The sequence below is a fragment of the Jaculus jaculus genome, chromosome 14 (assembly GCF_020740685.1).
Source record: "Jaculus jaculus isolate mJacJac1 chromosome 14, mJacJac1.mat.Y.cur, whole genome shotgun sequence".
NCBI lineage: Eukaryota > Metazoa > Chordata > Mammalia > Rodentia > Dipodidae > Jaculus > Jaculus jaculus.
The window spans coordinates 10,168,830-10,193,491 of NC_059115.1; the positions used below are offsets into that span (position 1 = coordinate 10,168,830).

The window sequence follows — 24,662 nt, forward strand, 5'->3', positions numbered from 1 at the left end:
GAAGAGGCTGTCTCTTCTCCAATGAGTATTTTTGGCTTTTTTATTGAATATCAGGTGGCTATAGCTACTTGGGCTTACATCTGGGTCCTCTATTCTGTTCCACTGATCTACATGTCTGTTTTTGTGCCAGTACCACGCTGTTTTTGTTACTATGGCTCTGTAGTATAGGTTAAAATCAGGTATGGTGATACCACCAGCCTCTTTTTTGTTGCTCAGTATTATTTTAGATATTCGAGGATTTTTGTGATTCCAAATGAATTTTTGGATTGTTTTTTCTATTTCCATGAAGAAAGCCTTTGGAATTTTGATAGGGATTGCATTAAATGTGTAGATTGCTTTAGGTAAGATTGCCATTTTCACAATATTGATTCTTCCAATCCAGGAACAAGGGATGTTTCTCCACTTTCTAGTGTCTTCTGCAATTTCTCGCTTGAGAGTTTTAAAGTTCTCATTTTAGAGATTCTTTACTTCCTTGGTTAGGTTTATTCCAAGGTACTTTATTTTTTTTGATGCAATTGTGAATGGGAGTGATTCTCTGATTTCATCCTCTGTGTGTTTGTTGTTAGCATATATGAAGGCTACAGATTTCTGGATATTTATTTTGTATCCTGCTACATTGCTGTAGGTTTTGATCAGCTCTAACAGCTTGCTAGTAGAGTCTTTAGGGTCCTTTATGTATAGAATCATGTCATCTGCAAATAATGATAACTTGAGCTCTTCCTTTCCAGTTTGTATCCCTTTTATGTGTGTCTCTTGCCTTATTGCTATGGCTAAGACTCCCAAAACTATATTAAATAAAAGTGGGGACAGTGGACACCCTTGTCTTGTTCCTGATTTTAGTGGAAAAGCTTCCAGTTTTTCCCGATTTAGTAATATGTTGGCTGTAGGCTTGTCATAAATAGCCTTTATTATATTGAGATATGTTCCTTCTATTCCCAGCTTCTGTAGGGCTTTTATCATGAAGGGATGTTGGATTTTGTCAAATGCTTTCTCTGCATCTAACGAGATGATCATGTGATTTTTGTCCTTCAACCCGTTTATGTAATGTATTACACTTATAGATTTGCATATGTTGAACCATCCCTGCATCTCTGGTATAAAGCCTACTTGGTCAGGGTGAATGATCTTTTTGATATACTCTTGTATTCTGTTTGCCAATATTTTGTTGAGAATTTTTGCATCTATGTTCATGAGGGAGATTGGTCTGTAATTTTCTTTTTTTGTTCTATCTTTGCCTGGTTTTGGTATCAGGATGATGCTGGCCTCATAGAAGGAGTTTGGTAGGATTCCTTCTTTTTCTATTTCCTGGAAAAGCTTAAGAAGCAATGGTGTTAGCTCTTCCTTAAAAGTCTGGTAAAATTCAGCAGTGAATCCATCCGGGCCTGGGCTTTTTTTAGTTGGGAGATTATTGATAACTGTTTGGATCTCCATGTTTGTTATAGGTCTATTTAAGTGATTGATCTTATTTTGATTTAATTTAGGTAGGTCATATAGATCAAGGAAATCATCCATTTCTTTCAGATTTTCATACTTTGTGGAGTATATGCTTTTATAGTATGTCCCTATGATTTTTTGAATTTCTCTGGAGTCTGTTGTGATGTTACCTTGTTCATCTCTGATTTTATTAATTTGTGTCTCTTCTCTCTTTCTTTTGGTCAGATTTGCTAAGGGTTTATCAATCTTGTTTATCCTTTCAAAGAACCAACTCTTTGTTTCATTAATTCTTTGGATTGTTCTTTTTGTTTCTATTTCATTAATTTCTGCCCTAATCTTTATTATTTCTTCCCATCTACTGACTTTTGGTTTGCCTTGTTCTTCTTTTTCCAAGGCTTTAAGGCGAAGCATTAGGTCGTTTACTTGCGACCTTTTTAATTTCTTAATATAGGCACTTAAGGCTATAAATTTACCTCTTAGAACTGCCTTCATTGTGTCCCAGAGATTTTGGTATGTTGTATTCTCATTGTCATTTGACTCTATAAATTTTTTGATTTCCTTTTTGATTTCTTCATTGACCCATTCATCATTTAGTATTGTATTGTTTAGTTTCCATGATTTTGTGTATGCTCTATAGCCTTTCTTGCTACTGATATGTAGTTTAATTCCATTGTGGTCAGATAGAATGCAAGGAATTATTTCAATTTTCCTGAATTTGTTAAGATTTGCTTTGTGTCCTAATATATGGTCTATTTTAGAGAATGTTCCATGTGCTGCTGAACAGAATGTATATTCTGCAGCCTTTGGATGAAATGTCCTGTATATATCTGTTAAGTCCATTCCTTCTATGACCTCATTTAGTCCAGATGCCTCTCTGTTTATTTTTTCCCGGGATGATCTGTCAATTGGTGAGAGTGGGGTGTTAAAGTCACCCACTACCACTGTGTTTGGTGTTATCTGTGACCTTAGTTCTAATAGTTTTTGTTTGATAAATTTGGGAGCCCCCATGTTAGGTGCATATATGTTTAGGATTGTAATGTCCTCCTGTTGGAGTGTGCCCTTAATCAATATAAAGTGACCTTCCTTATCTTTCTTGACTAACATTGGACTGAAGTCTACCTTGTCAGATATTAGGATAGCAACCCCTGCTTTTTTTCTAGGCCCATTTGCTTGAAACACCATCTTCCAACCTTTCACCCAAAGGTCTATCCTTTGTAGAAAGGTGAGTTTCTTGGATACAACAAATTGTAGGATCCTGCTTTTTAACCCAGTCTGCCAACCTATGTCTTTTTGTTGGGGCATTGAGGCCATTGATATTAAGAGATATTATTGAAAGGTGTGTATTTATATTTGCCATTTTTTTTTTTTTTGTGGTTCCGGTTCTACCTGTGCTCTTTTAACAAGTATTTGAGTATTGCTTGTTTTTTCTAGGTTCCTTATATGTGTGCTTTTCCTTTTCTTCAGCATGGAGGATTCTATCAAGTATTTTCTGTAGAGCTGGTTTTGTCTTCAAATAGTCCTTTAACCTGCTTTTGTCATGGAATGTCCTTATTTCTCCGTCTATTTGAATGGATAACTTTACAGGATAAAGTAACCTTGGTTGACAGTTGTTATCTTTCAGAACTTGGAGTATATCACTCCAAGCCCTTCTGGCTTTAAAAGTTTGTGTTGAATAATCTGCTGTAATTCTGATGGGCTTACTTTTGTAGGTAACTTGATTTTTCTCTCTAATTGCTTTCAATATTTTTTCTTTGGTGTGTGTATTTGCAAGTTTGATTATAATATGGCGAGGAGAGGTTCTTTCCAGGTTTTGTCTGGCTGGGGTTCTAAAGGCTTCCTGTATCTGTATTGGCACCTCTTTCCCAATTTGGGGGAAATTTTCTTCTATGATTTTGTTGAAGACACCTACTATGCCTTTTGAGTGAAATTCTTCTCCTTCTACTATGCCCTGAATTCTAATATTTGATCTTTTTATAGTGTCCCGAATATCTTGAAATTCCCACTCATACTTTTCTATAAGTTTGTCTTTCTCTTTGTTGGCCTGTATTAGATCTGCCACCTGGTCTTCTAGCTTAGATATTCTATCCTCTCCTTCATCCATTCTACTAGTGAGATTTTCTACAAAGTTTTTTATTTCATTAACTGTGTTCTTCATTGCTAGTAATTCTGACTGGTTTTTCTTTATTATTTCTATTTCCTTATTTATGTCTTGTATTGCCTTCTTTATTTCATGAAATTGGTGTCCTGCATCTTCTTTGATTCCTTTGATTTTCTCTTTAAGTTCCTCTTTGACTCCTTTGATTTGTTCTCTGACTTCTTTGAGCATATTTACAATCATTCTTTTGAAATCTTTCTCAGGCATTTCCTCTAACTCGTTCTCACTGGAGGTCATTTCTGATGCATTAATACTTTTAGGTGGATTTATATCGCCTTGCTTTTTAGTGTTTCTTGTGTTATAATGTATATATTTTTGCATCTTGGATTAAGTTAATGCTTGGATTTTCTAGCTAGCTGGGTATTCTTAGCTGTATCAATTGGTTTGATGTTATATATTTTCAGGGTAGGAGCTTGAGGTGTTAGATGTGGCTCTTAAGACTCTGAGAGTATCTACAAAGGTGCTCCTAGGGGTTGAGTTTCCCTGCTATGGGAGTATTCAAGTAGGCTGAGTGGAATAAAATACAGGTAGATTCTAAAAGTTAACTAAACACTGTACCCATTCAGTCAAAAACAGCCCCAAGTATGTATGCCAGAGTAGTTATTATAACAACCAGATCCTCTATCAACATAGAGGTTAAGATTTCTGGTCTGTTGAGGGATCCAAGTCAGCTTGTGACCAAATGAGACCCTTCCCTGGTGCAAACCCAGTTACCTTGGATGAGTTTGGTCTCAGTCAAGTTGTTGCCTGGGTCGTTGGGCTGCTGTTGTAATTTCTGGAGCTGGGCACTGGTTTTTCCTGCGGGGCAAGCCAAGCCTGGCAACTGTGGCCCTGCAGATCAGCTCCCCCACTGGGTCTGTCAGCAGCTGAAGCTTCTGCCGCTTCCTCGGTCTGCTGCTGCTTAGGCCGCTGTTACTGGTGCTGGAGCCACTGATGTTGCTGCTGAACTCTGCTCCTGCTTGGGTCAGGTTGGCGTGGCTGGGTCCCGGGACCGCTGCTCTGTTCGCCGGAGCTGTGCTCAGGCAGTGGGGGAGGGGAGGGAGCCGCAGCTGCTCTGGTTCTCTTGCTGCTCCAAGCGTTCTTCTACCTCGCGTTCTGCTCCTCCGCTGCTCACTGCCGCTCTTCCTTCACGTTTTCCGAGTTGCGGAGAGCGCGGTGTGAGGGGAAGCGCCCGTACCTGGCTTTTCTTGCGGCTCGAGCTGAGCTTGGCGGCTTTCTAGTGCGCCGCCGCCGCCGTCGAGATTGGCGGAGCTGCCGCAGCCGCTTTTCCCGCCTGTGTGGGCTCTGGGTGCTCTGGATCTCTCCTACTTCTCCGCTGCTGCTTCAATTTCCTATACACCTCACTTTTTAGTAGAAGTGTATATTTTGCTGAGTTTTTTTGATCTTTTCCCCCCCCCAGGCTGCTTTGGCATGGTACCTATGCCGCCATCTTAACCGGAAGTCTGTAATGTTCTCTTTAACTGAGCATGCTCAGGAATGTGCGTGTCACTAAAGTGCTTTCCTATGGGATCCCCAATAAAGCCCCCATGCTTCCTTTATTTAGAAATAACCACTGTGCTGTATCTACCTGCTACAGGTAACAGAGCTGTCTTTACCCTTATTTCTCTGTCATGCTTAACCTTGGCTTTCTGCTCCCCCAGGTGTAAATACATTCATTTGGTTACAAAACCAGAGGACTCACTTAGCATTTCTCATTTACACTTTTGCCTCTCTCATCCCTGCGGACTGGCAGCCTTTTCATGGTCTCCACATTATCACTGCCAGTTGTTTTTGCTTTCTCCAGAATGCCACTCAGTAGGAACCATATAGTCCCGTATATAGAGTTCTCAGAATGGCTTCTTTTGCTTAGTAAAATGAATGCAGTTTCCTTCAGGTCTTTGTCAAGAGTTTTTCACAGCCTGTGGGAGCCTGCTGGCTACAACAGCGCGAGCCTGATGGGGAGTGAGGATCAAAGAAAGACAGGAGACAAGAGTGCAAGCAAGGACTGCAGACAAAGGCTGAAGCCCCGTTTATTTCTCAGCAGTCCCTTTTATAAGCTCTTGCAAATAATAAGGCAATGTACAAAAATATTAAATGACCTTTACACAAGTTTCTGTCAAAACAACTTCTTCCTGTTACAGCGTCATGTACCTCAATCACTTATCAGTGCAAAAGTTATTCAAAGATTGGGAGACAGACAGACCCTCTGTTCCCGGCAATAACTTCCTCATACAAGCACAAGAGTTAAAGGATCAGTCAGCTCTTGCCAGAAATGCTGAATTTACACAATCTTGCTTGCTTGCTGGTGCAAACAGTCGTATTGCCACACAGCCCAATGCTACAGGTTCAAGGACAGCCCAATGGCTCCCAACAGTAGCCTATCTTGTGATGTAGCATATAATGCAGTACTCTTCCCAAACAATAGGAAGCAACATTATATTTTATATTAGGAAAACAAAAAACTATAATCTGTGTTCTAGTTTTGCTGTTTTTAATTTCAGCTATAAAAAAGTCCTGCAGATTTAGAGAGGTAATTATTCCTTCTTTTTTTATTTACTTTTTTGCAAGCACACACACACACACACACACACACACACACACACACAGAGAGAGAGAGAGAGAGAGAGAGAGAGAGAGAAAGAGAGAGAGAGAGGGAGAGAGAGAAAGAGAGAGAATGGGTGCACCAGGGCCTCTAGTCACTGTATATGAACTCCAGGTGCATGTGCCACTTTGTGCATCTGGCTTTACGTGGGTACTGGGAAATTGAACCTAGGCCCTTAGGCTTTGTAGATGCCTTATCCACTAAGTGCCTTAACCACCAAGCCAACTCTCCAGCCCAATTGTTCCTTCTTCTAATAAGTATAGGTACCTGGTCCATAATAACCACAGTGGTGGGGTGTAATGTTCTCAAATATACACCAAAGTCATATAGTTCACTTGAATGGGGAAAGAATTGGAAATAAAAATGTGCTTTGGAACAAGTCCTGAAACTAAATGCTCTGGTGATGTTCCAAGAGCCAGACTCAGAAACCAGACAGGCTGCCTGAGGTTCCCAGCCACCCTGGGGCCACTGTGCATCACTTTCCCAGGAGCATCCAGGCAACTGCGGAGCAGGGTCTTCAGGAGCCATGAGTGCGATGGGAAGAAACACCTGGGAGACAAGCTTCAGAGAACAGCTCCTTTATTTGCCAGGGGAGTGAGTTTATAAGCATTTGTGAAAGAGCGGGAAGAGGTATGGGTAGATCCCGGTTATAGGGGATTGGTTAGTTCAAGGTCCTGCTGATGCCTTATTAACATGTAGTAACTAAGTAGTGCCAGGGAAAGGTATAGGGTATGGGCTGTAGGGGGACTGGCTGTGCAGAGGCTTTGAATGATACCTCATTAACATACAAGGATGTGCCAGGCAAGTGGCAAGAGTTCACAAGGCTCCAGGGAACGCGAAACCTAACTCTTATCAGGGTATCCAGGTGTCCCGGGCTGGGGGAGGGAGGGAGCAGCCTCACTCCTGCTGACAGATTGTGCTAGTCCAGGCTCACTGCCACTTCTGTAGCCCCGTAGGTCCTTAGGTAGGTCCTGGCTTCATCTTTTTAAACAAACTCCAGACACATGCACCATCTTGTGCATCTGGCTTATGTGGGTTCTGAAGAATTGAACCTAAGTTCTTTGCTTTTTCAGGCAAGTGCCTTAACCAATGTCATCTTTGCAGTATGAATGTTTATTCTGTTCCTTTTTTTTTTTTTTTTTTTTGGTTATTCTTCTTCTTCTTATCTGTATTATGGTTCAGTTAAAAGACCTTGGATTATGGGGATGTTTGAACATCATTTGTATTGATTAAAAACTATGGGGACTTTTAAAGCTGGACTGAATGCATTGCATCTTACATCATGGATGGTTATCAGTTTATGGGGGCCACGGGCGGAATGTGGTGGTTTGATTCAAGTATCCCCCATAAATATAGGTGTTCTGAATGCTAGGTTCCCAGCTGATGGAGATCTGGGAATTGACGCCTCCTGGAGGCAGTGTATTGTTGGGGCTGGGCTTATGGGTATTATAGCCAGTTTCCCCTGCCAGTGTTTGGAAAACTCTCCTGCTGCTATTGTCCACCTGATGTTGGCCAGGGGGTGATGTCCACCCTCTGCTCATACCATCGTTTTCCCCTGTCATTATTGAACTTCCCCTGGAATCTGTAAGCCAGAATAACCCCCCTCCCCTTTTTTTTTTCTCCAAGAGTTGCTTTTGTCAGTTGATTTCTGCAAGCAACGTGAACCTGAGTGCAACGGCCACTATCTCCATGCCCTGGTCCCACATACCTTCCAGCAACCCTTCCCCCACCCCCACACACAACTCCACTCACGACACTGGAAGAAATTGAGCCTGACAGGCATGATGGTTTTTTTATTTTTTGCTCGACAACTTGATAGGACCTGGAATCCCCTGGGAAGGATTTTCGTTTGCCATGCCTGCGAGGGATTATCTTGAGCAGGTTCTTTGAGGTGAGAGGACCCACGGCTACTGTGGGGAGGCCCTGCGGGCACTGTAGAACTACATTACCCAGGATGCAGTGCGGGAGACAGCGCGGCGCGAGCCAATGAAAACTCAGCACAGGAGGCATTTCCTTTACGTGTGGGTGTGTTCAGCTTGGCGTCGCCCAGGTGGCGGTCATCCCGGCTTTTCCCTGGTTTGCTCAGGAGCGGGGCCGAAGATCGGGTTGGCCGAGGTGGGCAGGCCGAGCGGCTTCCCCGCAGGACCGGCGGAGGCGGGCCGGGGCTCCTGGCATTGACCGCCATGCCCCGGTCTCCGCGCAGTGCCGAGGCGGTGGCTGCGCAGGGGCTTCGGGCCCAGGTGAGGCGGCCCGAGCCGGGAGGGGGCTCCGGGCTCTGCGGGTGGGTGCGGCCCTGCGGGGCTCGGGCGGCGGGCCGGGCCGGGCTGCCCGGGGCGTGCGGGCTGCGGGCGGGTGACGGGCGCAGGTCCCGAGGGGCGGCGCGTCCCGGTGCCCCGGGCCTGAGGCTGCTGAGGCCGGCGGCACCGCAGGAATGGGACCCTCCTGCTCGCGACACCGGGAGCCGCTGAGGTCTGGGAGCGTGGGCCCGGGGGCGTCCTGAGATCGACTTCCACGCGCGTTTCCAGAGGGGCTCCGGGGACGAACGGAGAGGAAGAGGGATGGATGGTGGGCACCGGTGGGTTGAGTCCCTGTCCATAGCTGGTGAATGTCAATACCGTGGACTGAGGGACGCCCACGATGGTACAATGCTGCGGTCATCTCAGGACGCCTAAAGGGCCCAAGGGATGGACCGGGTCACCGAGTGACCTGAGCCTGTAAAATTTGTCAATGTTTCAATGTTGCCTGATTCTCACGGTCTCCTCCCTCGCCCCCCCCCCCTTTTTTAAAAATTCCAGATTCCCATGACCTCAGAATCAGTCACCGAGCCTGTTCTGGTACGTGTTATCCTCAATCCATCCAGTACCGTCTCTAGGCTAGTAATGCCCTTGATCTGCTCTCTTGCAACCTTAGTAGGCTTAGGCCTCGACCTCTTGAACAAATGCAAAGCGCGGGGCTCCGTGTGTATGTTGAGGTGTATGTGAAACTGTGAGCAGCTGTTGGCGAGGTGTTGCAGGTACAGTTATCGGCACATGCAGAAACCTGGAGAGGACGCCAGTTTAGTTCAGAAATAGGAAAGTCTCCTTTCTGAATGAAACAGGGAGCATTGGGAGGGGGGTGCAGTAGTCAGGCCTGAAATATCTCCCAGAAAAGTTGAATGCATGCTGCCTATGTGGAGATTACGTTGTGAGATTTGATCTGATGGATTCTCCCATTGGCTCTCTGTAACTGTAGAATGGGAAACAGACTGAGGTGGGGGAGGGGTGGTATGGGAGAGGGAGCGCAGCTCTGCTTTCTGTGAGCCGCACCTGACTGGACCCTTGCTTAGAGGGTGGCAAAGCATTACCATTCTGGGCTGCAAGACACCCACGAGGCCAGTAGAGGGATGTTTAATAGGTTGTATTAAACAGGATTCAGAGATACAGTACAGGCAGAAGCATCAGACAACTAAGAAACTATACATTTTAAAATTATTTATTTATTTATTTATTTGAGAGAGAGAATGGGTGAGCCATGGCCTCTAGTCACTGCAAAAGAACTCCAGAAGCATGTGCCACCTTGTGCATCTGGCTTACATGGGTCCTGGGGAACTGAACTGGGGTCCTTAGGCTTTGCAGGCAAGCACCTTAACCGCTAAGCCATCTCTCCAGCTCAAGAAAGTATATGTTAACATAGGTGGGAGCTCCTGAAAATGGGAAAGTGAGGGCTGGATTCAGGGGTTTAAGTATGTTGAGGCTGTTTCTATGTATAATTAAAGGTATCCCAGGCTGATTGTCTATTGAAAGTTTAGTAGTAGCCAGGAGATCGTTTGATTCAGGCTCTTGAATTGGGGAAGGACAAGGTAAGCTGGCAAGCTGACCACAGGGAAGCACCAAAAGCAGGCAGTTGCTGGGTGTGGTGGCACATGTGCCTTTAACCCTGGCCCTCGGGTACTCAGGAGGCAGAGGTAGGAGGATCACTGTGACTTCGAAGCCACCCTGAGGCTACATAGTGATTTCGAGGTCAGTCTGGACTAGTGTGAAACCCTACCTTGTGGTGGGGGGGGGGTAGCAAGCAGGCAGCTGCTACTGAGCCTTGTCAGCAACAATGCAGGATAAACTCGTAGAGCCGAGCCCCAGGCCATCCCCAGTCAGCTGTTTAGTTTCTTTGTCTCCAAGCCAACTGTACAGCTTCTGAATTAATTTACCATATACTTCCCAGAAGTGGGGGATTTCTCCCTCAGTGGGAGTAGTAGAACAGAGAGGAAGGAGGCTTCTGGAATTGTCAGGGACTCAGAGACCACCGCCTTATATGACACTTTGCTGAGAGCAGCTTGACTGTGCAAAGCACCTCAAGTCGAGAATGTCCACTATGGCACAACCACTAAACGTACATGGATGCAGCGCCTGCCTCTTTCTCCCAGGCTGATGAGGAGCTTGCCTTGGAGATGCAGAAGCCCCACTGGCCAACCGACTGCTTTGGCTGTAAACATCCTCTTTGTCAAAAATAACAAGTAGTCTCTTGAGAAAGGCCTCTTATGATATTTTTTATGCTAAGTAACAGTAAATAATCAATGAGCTTTCATAAGCTCAAGAATAAAAGCATAGTGGGCTAAGACTCCAAGCTTCTGTCCTCTGAGACAGCACCCCCTTGGTTCCCTCATTTTTAAATTAGCCAAGGTGTCTAGTATGTTTACTTAACCTGTGCTGTCCCCCCCCCCCCAGAAGATTGCCTGGGCTCTGCTGTGCAGGTAGCAGCGTGGAATAGTCTAGATGAATGAGGTGGTAGTTGTGGTATCTATGGAGTTGGGAGAAGTGGTTTGATTTTGGATCGGGTTTTAAAGTAGGCCTATCTGAATTGATTTTTTTTCAGGTGAAGATGTATGAGTACTGGATGACTGAATATCCCCCCATTCTACCTACCCCAGACGAGGTCTTGCTGTATAGTCCTGGCTGACCTGGTACTCTTTATAGCCTAGCTTGGACTCAGATTCATAACAGTTTGCCTCCTGCCTCAGGATCATGAGGGCTGGATTTCAGGCGTGTGTTATCATGCCCAGTTCAAAAGGTTTTATTTCTTTTAGCTACTAGAGGGCTGGAAGTTCCACCAGCCTAGCTGGTGAGGTCCACAGCAGGAGAGGTTTCCATGGTAGAACATGTTACCACAAGTCTTATTTCTTGGCCTGTTAGAATATGGGAACTCTCAGAGAACAGCTAGAGGAAGCTGGGATCCTCTGGGATGTGAAGAAGAGTTTCAGGTGGAGGTTTTTCGGAAGGGTAGTGGACTCTGTGTGTTTATAGAATGGAGCTTGGCCTGTGTTTAGTACATGGGAAGCATGATGATGATCGCAGTGGTGCAGGGAGGTCCGAGCTGAGGACTGGCTCTTCCATTTGAGTCCCTTTGTGTAGGAGAAGTGGTCATGCTGTGGGTCAGAAAGGGAGTGATCTGGTGTATGGCCAGGACATCTCAGGGATCAGAGGACATGGCGTAGGTGTGGGGGCTGGGAGTAATTAAGACGCAGTGGGGCCAGGCCTGCAGCTTTTCATTTCTTTGTAGACTCACCAGGATTCTGTTGTAATCCTGATGCAACCTGGGATGTTTTAATTGGACTGACAGATTATTTTAGGAGATCATTGCCTTGCTGGTCCTGGGTCGGAGGGCTTCTGGGCTGGACTTCAGGTGAAAATTAGTTGGCAAGGAGGCGGCTTTGGCTGGGATGCACCCAAAGGCCAGAAGCAGAAGAGGCCCATGAAGTTCAGATCCCTGGGTGTTTTCTTTTGTTCCCTCTGTGGTTATTATCCTTTTTCAAGAATAGAGTCTTTCTCTTTTTTATTTTTATTTTATTTATTTGAAAAAGAGAGAAAGCGATAGAATGGGTATGCCAGGGCCTCCGGCTGCTGCAAACAAACTCCAGACACAAGCGCCACCTTGTGCATCTGGCTTACATGGGTCCTGGGGAATCACACCTGGGTCCCTTGGCTTTGCAGGCAAGTGCCTTAATTGCTAAGCCATCCCTCCAGCCCTAGAGTCTTACTTTTAGTCAAGGCTAGCCTGGACTTCTTGGAAGTCCTCCTGCCTCAGTGTTTTATGTGTGGGATTACAGGTGTAAGGCACCATCCCTGGCTTTCATGAGCGGTTCTTGGTGGGTAAGGCTGAACGAACATCATGAGGTAGGAGGCTGACATAGTAGGACTGGAGACTTTTGTAGTGGGGTATACGGATGCTGTTTGAATTTTCCAAGCACTTTCTAGAGCTTACATGCTGAAGTAACCACTTGGTAGGTCAAGGAGCTTGCTCACAATGTGTGTGATCATATGCAAGTGAAGCTGGAAAGATGTGTGGAACAGAGTGCCACAATCACATGGTGAGAGTGTGAACTGATGGCCTGGGGGCCTTGCTTTGAGGAAGTAGGAGTGAAGTTTGGATCCAGAAAATTGGTTGTATGTGGGAGGAAAATCTGGAGACGTGTGGGATAATTTTCTGGAAATAGAATTGCCACCCCCTAACATGTCAGGTCCAGAGATTGGATGGTACTTACCTGCCTTCCTACCTGTCGGTGCTGCACATGGACACAGTGATGAAGAGACGGGGAGTGAGTGAAAGCCAGGCCAGGGCATCCTCAAACATGTGGGTAATTGGGCGAGGTAGGGCTGAGTGGGAGATGTGCATGATCTTGGAGCCCTTGGAAGCAGATCATAAAGTGAACTCTTCCCATCATGCAGGGCTGTGTGACCTTTCAGGTGGTGACTGTGGGAATATAGTCATGTGGGAAAGGTGGGATTCAGAGTGCTGTGTATAGACGGGGTGTGTGCTAATTGCTCCAGGAAAGATATGAATCATATTGCTTGGGTGTGGAGGATCTGGGGTCTCTCAGGGATATTGTCTGACAAGACCTGATTCAAGTCAACCTCCCTCTCTCTGGTCACTTCCTCTCTACCACATTGACTATAGGGGCTGTGGCCTTCATGCCAGGCCTAGAAGTTTTTGTCTTTGTTGCTGTGGAAGGACACAGTATTAGTGGCATTGGGCTGGGTAGTTCCTCTGGGAGATGAGTTGGCAAATACAGTAAGCAGGGGATGGGTATTGGGTCAGTAGGGTGAACTTGGGGACCTAATAAAGAAGCTGATCATAGACTGAACTGTTTCCATTGTGACAGGATGTGACCTTTGTGGATGTGGCCATTTTCTTCTCCCAGGAAGAGTGGGAGCTCCTGGATGAGGCTCAGAAGCTCATGTACTACAACGTAATGCTGGAGAACTTTGCACTTGTGGCATCCCTGGGTAAGGTCCTCACCCCCCCCCCCCCAATGTCACAGAGTGAATGCAGTATCAGTAGTCTTGCTGACAGGCCATTGGGTCTCCTCTAGATTGCCTTCTTCTTGTAGTGACTGTTGAGATATGTTATGTTCTGTACCCCATTAACTGACTCCTTCCTGCAGTTGTCATTTGTTGACATCTTTTCGTACAAGGAATTGCAGCATTTTTATGGTCACTTTTGGGTGAACCATGGCTGCTGGGCTATTCTGGCAAGACCTGCTTCTTTTTGTTTTTTACTTTTTTTGTTACATTTTCTGTATACCTTTGCTAAGTTCTTGTGAGCTAATATACCACACTGTTTTAGTCACCTTCTCATTGGCTGGGACGATATAGCAAGGCCTGCTATGTCAGCCTCCTTCCTCAGGATATTTGTTCAGCCGTACCCACCCAGAACCACTCGTGGAAGCCTGGGATGGTGCCTTACACCTGTAATCCCAGAACATAAAACATGAATTCCAGGTTAGCTGTGTCTAATGCACTTAGGCACTTGCCTGCAAAGGTTCAATTCTTCAGGACCCATGTAAGTATCAGACCAAAAGCAGCTGATGGGAAGGAAGTGTTTTATTGGCTTACAGTCTTGAGGGGAGTGTCATGACGGCAGGGGAAGCGTGGCATGAGCAGAGGATGGACGTTCCACAGCAGGTAGAAAATAGCAGCAGGAGAGTGAGCTGAGCTCAGGCAAGCGGGGAGCTGGCCATTATAGCCCTAAGCCAGCCCCCAGTAACACACCTCCCCCAGCAAAGCTCCACTCTCCAAGTCGTCACCAGCTGAGGACTGAGCACAGACTCACAGCACATGAGTTTATGGTAGACATCTGACTGAAACCACCACCGTCACCCTCTTACCCTCTTCTTAAAAGATGTGTGTCTTTCATGTCCCATGTTGTATATAAAGGGCTGCAGGGGTCCCTGGTTGCCTCTCTGGGTGGACGTGCCAAGGTTGTCTCATAGGAGACCTGGCCTGTGGAAAGGCACAAGGCAAGGAGATAGCATCAGGGTTGTGTTCACACCATATGAGGAGCCAGCAGGGTGTATGACAGTATTTTTGTGCAAATACCACACTTCATTTCTACCTTTACTTAAAGCCCATGCTTGTTATCTTGTGAGCTTGTGATTTAATCTGTGACTTCTGGCTTGTGGCCACCCTGACCTCTGTGGCCTCTGGACAGCTTGCTGGACTACATTCTTTTTTTTTTTTTAAATAGTTTATTTATTTATTTTTATTGACAACTTCCATAATTGTAGACAATAACCCATGGTAATACTCCCCTCCCCCCACTTTTCCCTGTGAAACTCCACTCTATCATATCCCCTCCCCCTCTCAATCAGTCTCTCTTATTTTGATGTCATGATCTTTTCCTCCTATTATGATGGCCTTGTGTAGGTAGTGTCAGGCACTGTGAGGTCATGGATATCCAGGCCTGTTTGTGTCTGGGAGACCACGTTGTAAGGAGTCCTAACTTTCCTTTGGCTCTTACATTCTTTCTGCCACTTCTTCCACAATGGGCCCTGAGCCTTGGAAGGTGTGATTGAGATATTTCAGTGCTGAGCACTCCTCTGTCACTTCTTCTCAGCACCATGGTGCCTTCTGAGTCATTCCAAGGTCACTGCCATCTGAAAAGAGAAGGTTCTCTAAGCAAAAGTGAGAGTAGCATTAATATATGGATATGAACATTAAGATAAGTGCTCACTGGGCAGTTTGGTGAGCATAATATAGACATTTAGCTAGATACCAGCACACATTACACCTCTAGGGCTCATAACTACCCCTGTTGTAGGTTTTCAATATCAGGGCTATATTCCCTCCCATGGAGTGGGCCCGCAGTCCAACTAGAGACTGGTTCATTTCACCCATAACAGACCTGCCACTATTGAACCCGTTGGCTCATTTGGCCTGGCTGGCCAAATTTAAGGCTTGCAGTGTCCACTGTGGTTTATACAGTTTTCTGTCAGCTGGTCTACATGGAGGAGTTTTTCAGCTCAGCTCCAGCAGGATTTCTCAATGACCTTGTAGCCCAAGTATGTGGAGTCTTCAGCAATAGGGTTTTACCGTCTGTTCCTGGTGGGACACCAGGAGTGTTGGCAATGGCCTGCAATGTTTTGGGGATATCAGTGACCTCCCTAGCCAACAACTTACTGTAAGGTATCCTATCCCTGGCACTGAAAATTTTCTAGTAAGACTCTATGACTTCTGAGTGTTCCATTGCCCAAGAAAGTAGGTTTCTGTATGACTTATTTATATCCTCTTAGATTTTGATTAGCCCTCCCTCCACCTTTCCTTTACTCAGTCTCTTCCCCTGACCTCACTTAGGCCTTTTCATCCCCATTAATATGTTCTTCTTCTTACATATATACAATACCATCCTATTAAGTTCCCCCTCCCTTTCTTCCTTTCTAGCTTACTGGCCTCTGCTACTGAGTTTTATTCCTATTCATAGAAATATAGTCATTTGTAGCAAGGATCCATATATGAGAGAGAACATGTGACATTTGGCTTTCTGAGCCTGGATTCCCTCACTAAGTATAATCCTTTCCAGATTCATCCATTTTCCTGCAAATTTCATTTTTCTTTACTGCTGAATAAAACTCCATTGTGTAAATGTGCCACATCTTCATTATCCACTCATCAATTGAGAGACATGTAGGCTGGTTCCATTTCCCAGCTATTGTGAATTGAGCAGCAGTAAACATGGTTGAGCAAGTATCTCTAAGCTAGTGAGATGAGTCCTTAGGATATATGCCTAGGACTGGTATAGCTGGGTCATACGGTAAATCTGTTTTAGCTCTCATGAACCTTCACACTGATTTCCACAATGGCTGGACCAGATTGCATTCCCACCAACACTGTAGAAGGGTTCCTCTTTTTCTGCATCTTCGCCAGCATTTATGGTCATTTATTTTCATGATGGTAGCCAATATAACAGGAGTGAGATAGAAATCTCAAAATAGTTTTAATCTGCATTTCCCTGATGGCTATGGATGTAGAACATTTTTTTAGATGCTTATATGCCATCTGTATTTCTTCTTCTGAGAACTCTTATTTAGTTCCATTGCCCATTTTTTTAATTGGGTTGTTTAATTTCTTATTGTTTAGTTTTTTGACTTCTTTGTATATCCTAGATATTAAACCTATGTCATATGTATAGCTGGCAAAGATTTTTTTCCCATTCTGTAGGTTGCCTCTTTGCTCTACTCACAGTGTCCTTTGCTGGACAAAAGCTTTGTAATTTCATGAAGTCCCAGCAGTCAATCTGTGGTTTTATTTCGAGAAACTAGGGTATATTCAGAAAGTCTTTGTCAAGACTAATATATTGAAGGGTTTTCCCTACTTTTTCCTCTATCAGTTTCAGAGTTTCAGATCTGATATTAAGGCATTTGATCCATTTGGACTTAATTCTTGTGCATGGAGAGAGAGATAAGGATGCATTTTCATCCTTATACAAATACATATCCAGGTTTCCCAGCACTATTGGCTGAAGAGGCTGTCTTTTATCCAATCAGTATTTTGGGGATTATCAGGTGGCTATAGTTACCCAGACTTACATCTGGGTCCTCTATTCTGTTCCATTGGTCTACATGTCTGTTTTTGTGCTAGTATTATGTTGTTTTTGTTACTACAGCTCTGTAATATAGTTTAAAATTGTTTTGGGTATTCAAGGCTTTTTGTGCTTACAAATGAATTTTTGGATTTTTTTTTTCTTCCTATTTTCATTAAGAATGCCATTGGAATTTTGATGGGGATTGCATTAAATGTGTAGATTGCTTTTGGTAAGTTGCCATTTTCACAACATTGATTCTTCCACCAAGAACAAGGGATGTCTTTCCATTTCCTACTGTCTTCTTCAATTTCTCCCTTGAATGTTTTAAACTTTTCATTGTGGAGATCCTTTATTTCCTTGGTTAGGTTTAAAGGTACTCTTTTTTTTTTCTCCATGCAATTTGGCAAATGCCTTAACCGCAAAGCCATCTCTCCAGCCCCTCTTTCTTTCTTTTGGTCAGATTTGCTAAGAGTTTATCAACCTTGTTTATTCTTTCAAAGACCCAACTCTTTGTTTCATTCGTTCTTTGGATTTTTTGTTTTGTTTTGTTTTGTTTCGATTTCATTAATTTCTGTCGTAATCTTTATTATTTCTTCCTGTCTACTGATTTTTGGTTTGCCTTGTTCTTCTTTTTCCAAGGCCTTAAGGTGAAGCATAAGTTGTTTTTTTGTGACCTTTCTAATTTCTTAATATAGGCATTTAAAGCTATAAGTTTCCTTGTTAGGACTGCTTTCATTGTGTCCCAAAGGTTTTGGTATGTTGTGTTCTCATTATCATTTGATTCTTTGAATTTTTTGGTTTCCTTCTTGATTTCTTCATTGACCCATTCATCATTTAGTAGTGTATTGTTTAGTTTCCATGATTTTGTGTATGCTCTACAACTTTTTTGAGCCCATTGTGATCAGACAGAGTACAAGGAATTATTTCAGTTTTCCTGTCTTTGTTAAGATTTGCTTTGTGTCCTAATATATGGTCTATTTTAGAAAATGTTCCAAGTGCTGCTGAAAAGAATGTGCATTCTGCAGCATTTAGATGAAATGTCCTGTATATATCTGTGAAACCCATTTCGTCTATGGCCTTATTTAACCCAGATGCTTCTCTGTTTATTTTTTCTCAGGATAACCTGTCAATGGATGAGAGTGGGGTGTTGAAGTCACCCACTACCACTGTGTTTGGTGTTATCTGTGACCTTAGTTCTAATAGTGTTTGTGTGATGACGTTGGGAGCCCCCATGTTATGTGCATATATGTTTGGGATTGTAATGTTCTCCTGTTGAAGTGTGCTCTTAATCAATATAAAGTGACCTTCCTTATCTTTCCTAGCTAATGTTTGACTGAAGTCTACCTTGTCAGATATTAGGATAGTGACTTCTGCTTGTTTACTGGGTCCATTTGCTTGAAACACCGTTTTCCAACCTTTCCCCCTGAGTTAGTGTCCATCCTTTGTAGGAAGGTGAATTTGTTGGAGACTACAAATTGACGAGTCCTGCTTTTTAACCCAGTCTGCAAACCTGTGTCTTTTTGTTGGGTCAGTGAGGCCATTGATACTAAGAGTTATTATTGAAAGGTGTGTATTTTATTTTTTGGTGCCTTTTTTCTTGATTTGTAGTTCTTTGGTTTTACCTTTGCTCTCTTGTATTAACTAGTATTTGAGTAGAGTTTTTTTTTTTGTTTTTTCCATGTTCCTTATATGTGTGTTTTTCTTTCTCTTCAGCATGGAGGATTCTTTCAAATATTTTCAGTAAAGCTGGTTTTGTCTTCAAATATTCCTTTAGCTTGCTTTTGTTGTGGAATGCCTTTATTTCTCCATTTATTTGAATGGATAGCTTTGCAGGATAAAGTAACCTTGGTTGGCAGTTGTTATCTTTCAGAACTTGGAATACATCATTCCAAGCCCTTCTGGCTTTTAAGGTTTGTGTGGAGCAATCTGCTGTGATACTGATGGGTTTGCCTTTGTAGGTAACTTGATTTTTCTCTCTAACTGCTTTCAATATATTTTCTTTGGTTTGTATGGTTGCTAGTTTAATTATAATATGGTGAGGAGAGGTTCTTTCAAGGCTTTGTCTGTTTGGTGTCCTAAAGGCTTTTTGCATCTGCACTGGCAACTCTTTCCCAGTTTGGGGGAAGTTTTTTTCTATGGTTTTGTTGAAAATGCCTACTATGCTTTTGGATTGAAATTCTTCTCCTTCTACTCTACCCTGAATTCTTCTGTTAGGTCTTTTCATAGTGTCCCGAATATCTTGAAATTCCCATTCATACTTTCCTATTAGTTTGTCTTTCTTTTTGTTGGACTGTATTAGGTCTGCCACCTGGTCTTCTAGTTTAGATATTCTGTCCTCTCCTTCATCCATTCTACTGGTGAGATTTTCTATAGAGTGTTTTTTTTTTTTTTTTTATTTGACTGACTGTGTTCTTCATTACTAGTATTTCTGACTGTTTTTTCTTTATGATTTCTATTTCCTTATTCATGTTTTGTATTGATCTCCTTATTTCATTAAATTGGTTTCCTGTGTCATCTTTGATTCCTTTGATTTCCTCTATCTTTCTCTATCTGCCTCTTTGTCCTTTTCTCTCTCTCAAATAAATAAATAAATAAAATATTAAGAAATATTTTATTATTTGCATAGGAAGTGAAGAGAATGAGAGAGAGGGAGAGAGAAAGAATGAATATGAATGGGCACACAAGAGCCTCTTGCCACTGCAAATGAACTCCAGATTCATGTGTCACTTTGTGCATCTGGCTTTACCTGAGTACTGAGGTGTCTAACCAGGCCGTCATGCTTTACAAGCAAACACCTTTAATCACTGAGCCATTTCTGCAGCCCCCTTTCATTGCTTCTCATTTCTTGCATTTGTGTCCTCTTGTGTCCAACCATACTTCTGTGATAGGCTCTTTGCTTATTCATTTCATGAATAATTATCCTTTCTCTGATTTCAGGTTCCTTCCCTGGAAATGGGAATGAGGAGTTAACTTCTGAACACAGCGTACCTATCGAACAGATGACTTCAAAGACAAGGTCATGTACCCAGTCAACTTCTCTTTCTAAAATGTCTCTCCTAGCCTTGGAAGATATTTTGCACCAGGCTGAACTCCAAAGCACATCCTGTATGCAGAAACTGTACTTGGATGGTATGGGTACAAGAGGCTTCCATTTCAGCGTGGACCCTTGCCAACTCCAGAAGCCTTACAGTGGAGTGAAGCCCTTGGACAAAGATGCTGACAGGGCCTCATCTTTGTCAAGTTGCCAACTCCCTGTGTTGACAAAGCCCATCATCTTTGAGGAGAATGGGAAGGACTTCCTAGGCACAGGGGACTTTCTTCATCAGAAGGCCATTGATAATGATGAGCAGCCTCATGGTAGCAGCAGCCAGTGTGGGGAAGTGCTTTATAGTGGAGAAAAACTTTACAAGCACAGTGAATGCAGGAAAGTTTCAAGCCCCGGGTGCACAATTGTTCAGCATCACAGTGCCTGTGCTGGAAAAGGACTTCATGAGGGCAGCAAGTATGAGAAGGCCTTCCCCCATAAGTACACAGTTGATCAGGACCAGGACATTCACACTAGACTAAGGACATATGAGGGCAGTGAACATGAGAAATCCTTTAGCAATAAGTGCCACCTCATCGCACACGCGAGACTATGCACAGGAGAAAGACCCTGTGAATGTAGTGAATGTGGGAAAGACTCTTCCCACAAATCTGAACTTACTCCTCACCAGAGACAACAGAGTGGAGGAATGTATTATGAATGTGGGGAATGTAAAAAATTCTTTACCTACAAATCCAACCTCATTGAACACCAGAGAATCCACACTGGAGAAAGGCCTTACCAATGTGATACCTGTGGGAAATCATTTAGACAAAGCTCTAGCCTCTTTAGACACCACAGAGTTCACACTGGAGAAAGGCCTTATGAGTGCTGTGAATGTGGGAAAGCCTTTAGACAAATCTTCAACCTTGTTCGACACAGGAGTGTTCACACTGGAGAAATGCCTTATCAGTGCACGAACTGTGGAAAATCCTTTAGCTTCAAATCTGAACTCATTGAGCACCAGCAAATTCACAGTGGAGAAAGGTCTTATGAGTGTAGTGAGTGTGGGAAATGCTTCAGACAGTTCTCCAACTTCATTCGACACAGGACTGTTCACACTGGTGATAAGCCTTATGAATGCAGTGAATGTGAGAAATCCTTCAGTCGTAGATTTATCCTCATTCAACACCAAAGAGTTCACACTGGAGAAAGGCCTCATAGGTGTGGGGAATGTGGCAAGTCTTTTATCCGGAAGTCTGACCTCATTCAACACCGGAGAATTCATACTGGCACAAGGCCTTATGAATGTGAAGAATGTGGGAAATCATTTCGACAACGCTCTGGCCTCATTCAACACCAGAGAGTTCATACTGGAGAACGGCCTTATGAGTGCAGTGTGTGTAGCAAAGCCTTTAGCCAAAGTGCTAGCCTTATTCAGCACCAGCGAATTCACACTGGAGAAAGACCTTATGAGTGTAGTGAATGTGGGAAGTCCTTTCGCCAAAGCTCTAGCCTAACTCAGCACCAGAGAGGTCACAGTGGAGAAAGGCCTTATGAGTGTAGTGAATGTGGGAAGTCCTTTAGCCAAAGCTCTAGCCTGATTGACCACCAGAGAGGTCACACTGGAGAAAGGCCTTATGAATGTAATGAATGTGGGAAACTCTTTTCCCACAAATATGACCTCAGTCAGCATCAACGGGTCCACACTGGAGAAAGACCTTATGAATGCAGTGAATGTGAGAAATCCTTTAGCCGCAAATCCAATCTCCTTCGGCACCAGAGAGTTCACACTGGAGAAAGACCTTATGAGTGTAGTGAATGTGGGAAGTCCTTTTGCCAGAGCTCTAGCCTAACTCAACACCAGAGAGGTCACACAGGAGAAAGCCCTTACAAGTGTAATGAATGTGGGAAGGTATTTGCCTATCGATGTGACCTCAGCCAGCATCAAAGGGTTCATACCGGAGAAACTCTTTATGAATGCAGTAAATGTGAGAAAGCCTTTAGCCGCAAATCTAATCTCATTCGACACCAGAGTGTTCACACTTAGAAGGTGTTCAGTGTTGGAAATAAGCTATTTCATAACTTGTTAACATGGGTGGAAGTTGGTAGCCCTCTCTAAACTTAAAGATGATTGGTGTGAACTTCCAAAGTGGAGGTTCCTCATTAGTTTCAGGCTTATGGAAAATTGTAATGAGATCCAATGTCGATTCTCCTGTTGCCTGGAGCCATAGTCTGATGTGACACTGACAATTTCTGTAGTCACAGTGTAGGTTCACATTGCCTGGACGAGGTTCCATGCCAGTGTGCTCAGAGAAGTTCACCTCTCTACTCTTTGCCTCTGATTCATTTCCTTGTATCTTCCTTTAAGAGCATGAGTCTTACTCAGGTTTTGGTCCAGAAGACCCAGTGTGAGTTATACTTTCTGACTTGCTACAAAGTACCTTGTTCAGGAGCAATTTTGTTCTTAAATCACACTTGTGATGACTATATCTAGGTTTGATTTTATCATCATGCTGTCTATTACTGATTTTTTGTAATGGTAGTTTTGTTTATGCACTTTTTAAAATACTTGAGAGGGAGAAAGAGAATGAACATGCTAGGACCTCTAGCCACTGCAAATGAACACCAGATGTATGCACCACCTTGTGCATCTGGCTTATGTAGGTACTGGGGTATCGAACCTGGGTCCTTAGGCTTCACAGACAAGCGTGTTAAGTGCTAAGCCATCTCTAGCCCCGTTTATGCACTTTTAATGTGGCAGGTCCTCTTTATGCTGTGGGGTAACATAGACTAATGATGTCACCATGAAGGGGAAAACCAATTTTGCTTGGAGATCCTTAACTTCAGAAGGGATGGTATGATGGCAGGAACAGCTCTCTGTGCAGTGTTGGTCTAGGCTTTCACTGCCTCTTGCAGCCTCAGAGGTAAGATTGCAGGGCTTTCTTTGTGTTACAACTTGTGGTCAGGTGCCAAGATTTCTTTTTAAGGTCAGAGGTTCTGGTGAAGAGGGGAACCGTGGCAACCCCAGGTGTTCCTGTGAACCATGTTATTCACAGTCAGTTTACCACAAAGTATCACTTAATTCCCGGCCTCATCAAAGGTAATTTCTTCTGCAGGTCTTGGTAGTGGAGCTACTTGCTGTGACACACAGAACTGTGGATTGTCATTTGTATTTGAGACAGGAAGTGGACTAAAAATGGTAGTAAGTTAGATGGACTGCACCTCTTTTAAAAGTTCATTCCAGTAATTCCAATGACTTCATGAGGTAAGCGAATTCCAAGGATATTCATAATGGTTGCCTGCCAGTTTTTTTTTTTTTTTTCCCCCCAGAAAAGATAATGGAAAGGTTTTGTGGGTTCCTGGGCTGTTCCAGCACAGGACGAAGCTGTGCAGGCAGGACAAGAACGGAAAGCCGAGTCTAAAGCCCGTGCTGCAGTTGTGAGTCAGGGCGCTGGTTCTTGTTGACTGCGGGTATTCACTACCACTGAAGCAAGGCTGTCCTCTTAGGGCATGAGGACAGAAATGGTAGAGGACGTCTCAGGTTATAAACCTGGTTTTACTGAGGAAAGTAGGACATTTAGGTGTATTATTTTGAGCTACTTTTCAAAGCTTAATTTTAAGTATAGTATAACTGACATTCAGCAAAATATACAGTGTGATTCTATGGCGTGTACCCGTTCTACCTACTCCACAAGCTGAGGCTGGAGAATCGCTTGAGCCCAGGAGTTGGAGGCACACCTGAGCAACCCCAGCTCACAAAACAAACACAAAACCACTGCAATTTAGTGTCTTTCAGTCGTCATTACAGTCATGAAAATGAACTTACCAGTCATGTGTATATTGACCTGGTGTCCTTCTATAATTTCACTTATTTTCAGCCCTCTTGGTAATTTTTGATTTCTGTACAAGTTAGTTTGTATTTTCTGGATTGTAAATCATTGTTGTCAGAGTGTGTGTATGCGTGCGCGTGCGCATGCAATTTGTACTTACTTTGAGATTCAACAATGATGCTTATTAAAAAAGTTCTATTGTTGCCGAGTAGAATTCTGTTCTATGGCTGAACTAGTTATGTGTTAACTTATTGAAGGATTTTGTTTTGTGTTATTTATAGGTGTTGCTTATTACAAATAAAGCTATCGTAACTATTTCAGTTTTTATAAGGTTACGCATTTTATTTACATCGTGTTAGCAGCTGAGGTGGTGTTACCTGACTTGCGGGTGAATGTTTTAAGAGCAGTCTAGGAAATGTGAAGCTCACGTAAATGCTTATTTCCTATAGTAGTCTGACCAGCAGAGTGTGAAGTCTCTTTACCCTCCTATAGTGGCTAATCTTTAAAAATAGCTTACTAAGTAAGTGTATGGTGGCATTTCACTGTGGTTCTCATTGTATTTCCCTACAAATTAGTGATATTGAGCATTTTTTATTTTTATTTTTGCTACCTGTACAATTTTGGTAAGATGATGACCTCAAGACCAGGTATGATGGTGCTTGCCTTTAATCTTAGCACTCAGGAGGCCAAGGTAGGAGGATTGCTGTGAGTTTGAGGCTAGCCTGAGACTACATAGTGAATTCCAGATAAACCTGGACTAGATAAGACCCTACCTTGAAAAATTACAAACAAACAAACAAAAAA

At 43.4% G+C, this 24,662-nt stretch overlaps 1 protein-coding gene across 2 annotated transcripts; it reads left to right on the forward strand.

Moving 5' to 3' along the window:
- The first annotated feature begins 8,313 nt into the window (after positions 1–8,313).
- LOC123454772 (zinc finger protein 551-like) lies at positions 8,314–24,173 on the forward strand. Of its 2 annotated transcripts, none has more exons than XM_045134154.1 (4): positions 8,314–8,410; positions 8,966–9,004; positions 13,303–13,426; positions 19,938–24,173. In XM_045134154.1, the coding sequence occupies exons 1-4, from the start codon at positions 8,354–8,356 to the stop codon at positions 22,073–22,075; spliced, it is 2,358 nt and encodes a 785-aa protein (XP_044990089.1). In that variant the 5' UTR covers positions 8,314–8,353; the 3' UTR covers positions 22,076–24,173. The 2 variants fall into 2 exon arrangements, with proteins under 2 accessions (XP_044990089.1, XP_044990090.1); XM_045134155.1 differs by having other exon boundaries at positions 8,334–8,410; positions 13,342–13,426.
- Positions 24,174–24,662: the final 489 nt, after the last annotated feature.

What these genes read in the sequence shown, in the direction of transcription:
- LOC123454772 (XM_045134154.1), top strand. Translation starts at nt 8,354, where the DNA reads ATGCCCCGGTCTCCGCGCAGTGCCGAGGCGGTGGCTGCGCAGGGGCTT. An exon ending in CGCAGGGGCTTCGGGCCCAG is followed by an intron (nt 8,411 to 8,965) that starts GTGAGGCGGCCC and finishes TAAAAATTCCAG; the next exon opens with ATTCCCATGACCTCAGAATC. An exon ending in CAGTCACCGAGCCTGTTCTG is followed by an intron (nt 9,005 to 13,302) that starts GTACGTGTTATC and finishes CCATTGTGACAG; the next exon opens with GATGTGACCTTTGTGGATGT.